The sequence below is a fragment of the Pinus tabuliformis genome, chromosome 9, assembly GCF_031772625.1.
Source record: "Pinus tabuliformis cultivar Carrire ecotype Pingquan chromosome 9, CPIR1, whole genome shotgun sequence".
Taxonomy (NCBI): Eukaryota; Viridiplantae; Streptophyta; class Pinopsida; order Pinales; family Pinaceae; genus Pinus; species Pinus tabuliformis.
The window spans coordinates 1,923,738,787-1,923,745,777 of NC_142307.1; the positions used below are offsets into that span (position 1 = coordinate 1,923,738,787).

Consider the following 6,991-nt stretch of genomic DNA (forward strand, 5'->3'; position numbering starts at 1 on the left):
TACATATATGACCCCCTTTATAGATTCATAGTGAAATATATGATAGTTTCTAAATATCATTAAAGCAGATATCACAATTCAAAATCATTTGTAAAGAAATTTAAGAGAAATTGACAACATCCATCCAAAAAAATAACAATGTGTCATTAACAATTTTCAAAACATGTATAAAATAGCAACATAATACTAATAAAATCAGTATTATTTTTAATCAAAACAACTAAAATTCAAATATGATTAACAAATCAGAATATTTCATGAATATCATTATTCTACGATAAATTAACAACATACATAAATCAAACTCGTCGTAAGATTACAAAATCAAAATGTCTCATTGATATAGGGTAAATTCACAACACCCATCTAAACATAACAATGTCATTCTACACAATAATTTCTTCATAAAAAACAATGCATGTGCATCCCTAACTACCACCACCAAGATCATCCTCATGATCATCTTGACCATCCTCATTACTCTGATCCACATCATCACCAACACCGCAACTATCATCATCTCCTCCTTCACCACCATCATCCTCATCCTCATCCTCATCATCTTGTGATATATGTTGAACATAATTTGGATCATCGTCTTGGCAATCATTACCTATAGCATTCTGACAAAAAAAATCAATATTACATGTTAGTATTAATTACATAACACAACGCATGTTTTTGTTATACAATGTTAACCATAAAATGAGGTAAGATATACTAGCAATTGTCCCAAAAGGTACAAAGAGAGGCCGATAAAATTATTAAATGAGGCACAATGGCCCATATGTAGCCTATAAACCCTCGAAACGGGTATCCAGCTCCAAAAATGGCCCGAATAACATGATCAGATAAGCCGTGGAATTGCAACATCAATACCGTAACACATCTATATTTAAAGACCTTTAATATCGTTTGTTCTTCAATGTGATTTCTCAGACTAAGCAAATGATCATTTGAAGGATTCCCACGGATCTTATTATGATATAAACTCCTTGAATAAGAGGCCAACAAATCATAGGATCAAAAAACAAATGCATGAAAACGACCAAATTAAAATTTAACAGCTTAGCATTCTTAATTCCTACACAAAACATAACAGAAAATATTGTTTCGCTCATTTTACCCTAATTGCTCCGCATTCTTCACAGACGAGGAAACAAATTCCAGAAACGCGAGGGGGCGGTGTCAAGAGACACCATAAAAGAAAGAAGGAAAGAAATCAACAGACTTAGTTGATGAATCCATTTGAAGAATTGATTCAATCAACCGCCGAAGCCGTAGAGGGTCCTGCCCTGCCTCTTCAAGGAGTAAACGACATCCATGGCGGTCACTGTCTTCCTCCGGGCGTGTTCAGTGTAGGTGACGGCATCCCTGATAACATTCTCGAGAAAGATCTTGAGAACTCCCCTCGTCTCTTCATAGATGAGACCGCTTATGCGCTTGACTCCGCCTCTCCTAGCCAGCCGTCTGATGGAAAGTTTTGTGATACCCTGAATGTTATCCCTCAACACCTTACGGTGCCTCTTTGCTCCTCCATTTCCCAAACCCTTCCCTCCTTTTCCGCGACCAGACATCTTTCCTGCTTTTCTTCTTTACCTCTTCTTCAACAACAGATTCAATTCAATGTAATGCTTTGAAATCTTCCGGCTCACCTCACGCATCCACCTGAAAATTCAAATTCCTATGACTTTGGCGCCAAATGAATCTCAGCCGTCAGATTCGCAAGAGCCCATCGACGTCACAAACACACCCACACGCGGATCAACCCAACTAGGGCAAGGATCAATGAAAATACACCATTGCTCGACGAACTTTCTTTATTATGAAGAAAGGTAAAATCTAACTCAACGACCGATTGCTGGGCAAAGTTTCTTTCTTATACTTATTACTAATTAATATTGGTTACTAATTAATAGTAGTGAAAAAATCATATAACCTTAAATATATTATTATTATTATTATCTAATTTTAACATCATAGTTAAAAATTTATAAAGATATACATATTCTATTTTTTTCTGGTTTTGAGCTTATGACTTTTTAGGAGGAAATACATGCTCTTAACTATTAGGCCCACTCAAAGTGTATAAATGTTATATATATGTATGTGCTTTAGGATTATGCAATCCTAACGTTGAATATGAATGATTGAGCAAAAGAAGTGTGATGTTTAAATTTTAATTATTTTAATTTTGGAATTTATTTGCACTTTCACTGTTAAGGTTTGTTGCTTTGTTAAATATTTGTTGCAAATATGACTTTTTTTTGGCTTCAAGCTTGGTAGGGCATCTTGACATTGCAACTTTCAATGTGTTAGTTTTGGGCAATTCACAAGATTATTGGGCTAAGCTCAATCAATTTGTCAAAAAGCTTGAAGAAATTCCCAAGATATTAGTGCACATTGCTCAATCGCATTTGGTGAATCTCAAACTGGCAAATAGGGGCTGGTTGGCTAGTTTAAGGGCATTGGGCCCTCCCCCAAATCACTAAATTCATGGATCGACAAAAATTGGAAGCCTCTCATTAAAGGTCAACTCTCTGTCTCATTTTGTGGCTATGGATTTTTCATCTTCCTCTTTGAAAATAAGGTAGATCTAATAGTCTACAATTGTCCATACTTCTTGGGCACTCGAGGTTTATACTTGGATCGTTAGATTCCAAACTTTAATTCATAGAATGGCGTTCCCTCAATTGTTTCAGATTGGGTTAAGTTTCTTTATCTCCCTCATCATTGTTGGAACAATGGAACCTTCAAATCTATTGGGAATGTGTTGGGAAACTATATGTATCAAGTTAAACAATGTAAAGGAATTCTTGCCTATGCTCAATTTGCGTTGAAGTGGCTCTCAATAAAGGTTTTCCTTCAATTGTTCTTTTATCCTTATATAATTATCCCTTCATCCAAGAGATGGATTATGACCTATTGCCTTGTGAAAACAAACTCTACCATGAATATGGGCATTTTTTGAGGAAGTGTAAACAATTTGAGGAGCAACAGAACTAGGAAAAAGAGGGAGATCAATGGCAAAAACCAGAGAAGAAGAGAAAGTGATCAAAATGTAGCAGCTAGAGGCCAAGAGAAAAATAGTGGGGGAATAAAATTCTGCCACCCACACCCCCCCCCCAATCCCCCAAAAAGACCATTTCCCCTAAAGGATCTCAATCTTCTTCCTCAAGTAAAAGTAAGAATCCATCCCAACTTGGTAACCGATATGAGACTCTAGAGCATGTTAAAGAAGGATAAATTCAAGATGTCATCATCCAAGATAACTTATATGAATTCATTAAAAAAAAACATGGAAAAGAAAATGAGGAGATGCCACTATTAGACAATATTCCATCCTAGGAATGAAATGAGGAAGAACTTGAATCAGAAGAGGAAGAAGTATTTATCTCTCCCAAAACTCAACAAACAAACCAGGGACCCTTTCTAGCAAGTTTTATGGATGAAAGATATGAAGAGGAATGTGAACAAGAGAAAGGAAAAAGTTGTGTTTCTAAGAAAGTTGGAAGGGAATCAAACAAATATTTGATGAAGGATTGAGTAGACAAGGACATATAATTAGGGATTCAACAAAGAATGGATGTTTCCTTCTCCAAAGGGACAAAAACAACTTGAAAATGAAGCAGCCCTCCCCTTGTTCATGGGGGGTCAAATCTCATAGTAAATAATGAAGATAATCGCCTAGAACTATAAGGAATTAGACTAAAAAAGGATTGTAGAAGTGAAAAGTCTTATCAAACAAGAAAACCCATTAATCCTCTTGCTCTAAGAGACAAAAATGGGGGGTCAAGAGATTCTCCAAAAATGCAGATGCCTTTGGCGAGGAAGTAGTGCTCAGTTTGTGGGTTCACACAGTGCTTATGGGGTCCTCTATACTCTTAGGACGGATTCAATTTTCCAGCTTCTTTCGATGGATCATTCTCCTCATTGATTAATGGCATGCCTTCTTCACATTCCTAGTCAGCATGCGTGTGTGCGTGTATATATATCCTTCACTATGGCAAAATAACTCATTGATTTCTTTATGGATTTGTATGAAAGCCATCAGATTTGGGCATACAACACGAGGTAGCAAGGAGTTTTTCTTCACTACATGGCTAGGAACCTCTCACAAATGCGTCGTTGGTGTCAGACTCGATCTTACCACTGATCTCTATGTCACTTAAAAAGAAACTCAACAGTGCCTTGTGGATCTTAAATTCAACGAGTTTATTTATGCTGGTCTCTATAAGATTACAGTCTTCATTAGGAGTTCTTTCCATGGTCATATAATATGATGCCATTTGATGCTATTGGTTATATTACATATAAACATCAAATTCTCAACAATGGTGTCTTGTCACTTAAAAAATACTGAACAGTGCCTTATGGATCTTAAATTCAACATGTTTATTTATGCTGGTCTCTGTAAGATTACAGTCTTCATTAGGAGTTATTTCCATGGTCATATAAGATGATACCATTTGATGCTATTGGTTAGATTACATATATATGGAGTATCGATTCCATATTAACTATGCATCAGTGCCAACATATGTCGCAGAGAAGCAATGTATATTCATTCAAACTGACTTTGTTATAGAGGAACGTGTTAGTTAACCTGTGTTAATTTTATACATAATGCAGAGGAACAAAGTCTTATACATCGTGAGCCATATGAACTGTGTAGAGCCAAAGACACATCTATATATATACAGAGGATAGTGAGACACATATGTGCAGTGAAGCCTACTATGTCGCAGAGGAACAGTGTCTCTATGTCAATGTGATCATTGATGAATGGATGAACAATGTACAATGTAGTATACAAGAGATGGGAGACTGTAACTGAGAGCAATAACAAGGTCCCTTAAGAACAATAAAGATTTAGAGCGAGAGACTTCCTGTGGCGAGAGTCATGTAAAAAAACCTACAAAATTTGTAACCAGTCATTACATCAGAGGGAACAACACATCAGTACTATCATTACTGAGACAATCCATCTTTTATCTGGAACAAAATCATACATATCTTGATGAGAGAACACATTCTTGCAGTCTACAAAATCGATTGAAATGTTTTCTTCTGTTTCAAGAATAGAATTAGTTATACCTGAACAAGGGAACATATCATTATTATCTGGAAGCTTCGCTCATTTAATTTGTTCTAGAATTATTGCAGCAAATCATTAGTAGCTGGGTTGTGTCTCTTCAGCTCCGTTCTGTATAGATTATTCTTCCTCGTCATCCTCTTTTCCCTCAATTTTGTCAGGGGCAATGAATCCCTCATGTTTTCCATGGTTGTCCATATCAAACCATTTTTTTTAATTGGACTTGCATCAGTTATGCCATCAACAATACTAATGCTTTCTTGATATGCTTCATCTTCAACTGCATTCTTTTCCAGAGCTACATTGTAAGATCCATGTTCTACTTGATCACCATCTGTTAAGGGAATTTGAACATTCTTGGTGATCTGCTCAATTATATCTTCCTCCTTTTGAGGAGTTGAACCATACAACTCATTGAGGTTATAAAACTCATTTCCATTGTCTGAAAAGTTGTCTTGATGCACTTCATCCTCTGAAGCTTGAATGTTCTCATATGTTCCTTGAAGTTCGTTGGACATATCTACCTATTCAGTATTTCTCACTTTCATGCAAACTGCATCAGGAGAGCCATCATTTTGCTTTTGAAATATAGTTTCTTTAACATCCTGAGTTTCAGCCATTGAAGCAAGTTCATAATGATCCTTTCTTTGATATACAGATTCATGAAATCATTTGCTAGTTTTGGGATCACTCAATTCATCTTCTTGAGCTTCACCATTAACTAGTGAGATGTGACTTTGCTAAACATCATTTAGAACTAAGCTTCTCCTCACTGCATTCCCCAGGTGCTTGACCTTCACTATATGATGCCAGCTGTGACAGATTTTCTAGAGACAAAGCCTAAAGAACCAACTAGTAACTATGTCTAATGGGAGGCAAAAGGTTCCAAGGTATTTTCCAATGTTAAAGGATACAATAACTGTCTCGGATAATCACAAATTTCTTCTGTTAGAAGTGGCTAGCTAACAGAATGTCTACAATTCCTCTGCCCTAGGATAAAATAATTCTAATCTAGCAATAGAGAGTTAGGGCTTATAATAATCCATTCATTAACAATACTGAAAAATAACTCTAAGCACAGAAAGTTTAGGGGATTCCATCAGTTGTTCACATAATGTGTATAAACAGCGCAGACAATGTCAAAGTTGGTGAGGGTAAGTTCAAATGGATCAACTAACCTCTGTGCTATGTCTTTATAAGCCACACAGATTTGTCCCACTGCCTCCCTGACCCGTGCACTTTCCTTCTCTCCTGCCACCAATAGCTTCAATAGCTTCAATCTAACGATGATCTGGTATTGCTGGCCCTTTTTCGTTCCCATCGCATCCTTTTCTGTTTTTGGTAATCCTCCCAAGTCCCCTCCTTCCACCTTTTTTCCTATTCCAAATCAGGGTTTTCCCAGAGCGAATGTTCTATGGTCAGCATATATAAGATGGAGTAGATCCATAGGTTCCAGCGCTAGCCCTTTTTCATTCCCACCGCGTTTTTTCTGGTTATCCTCCCAATTCCCCTCCTTCCGCCTTTTTTCCTATTCGAAATCGAGGTTTTCTGGAGCGAATCGAGGTTTCCTGGCACGAATGATCTACGAGGTTTTCTGGAGCGAATCGGGGTTTTCTTGTGCGAATGATCTATGATCAGCACATCAAACATGGGAGTGAGATCCATAGGTTCCAGCACTGGCCTTTTTTTCATTCCCACCGCCTCTTTTTCGGGTTATCCTCCCAATTCCCCTCCTTCCGCCTTCTTTCCTATTCGAAATCGGGGTTTTCTGGAGCGGATCGGGGTTTTCTGGAGTGAACGGTCTATGGTCAGCCCATTGAACATGGAAATGAGGGCCATAGGTTCAGGTTCCAGTGTAGTTAGGGCAAGCCAAAAAACAATAATCTATTTATTGGC

General features: G+C 37.2%; 1 protein-coding gene across 1 annotated transcript; it reads right to left on the reverse strand.

Annotated features, from left to right (window-relative positions):
• Positions 1-1,265: 1,265 nt before the first annotated feature.
• Positions 1,266-1,577, reverse strand: LOC149156641 (histone H4-like). The gene has a single exon (XM_089444818.1). The coding sequence runs from the start codon at positions 1,575-1,577 to the stop codon at positions 1,266-1,268; it is 312 nt and encodes a 103-aa protein (XP_089300944.1).
• Positions 1,578-6,991: the final 5,414 nt, after the last annotated feature.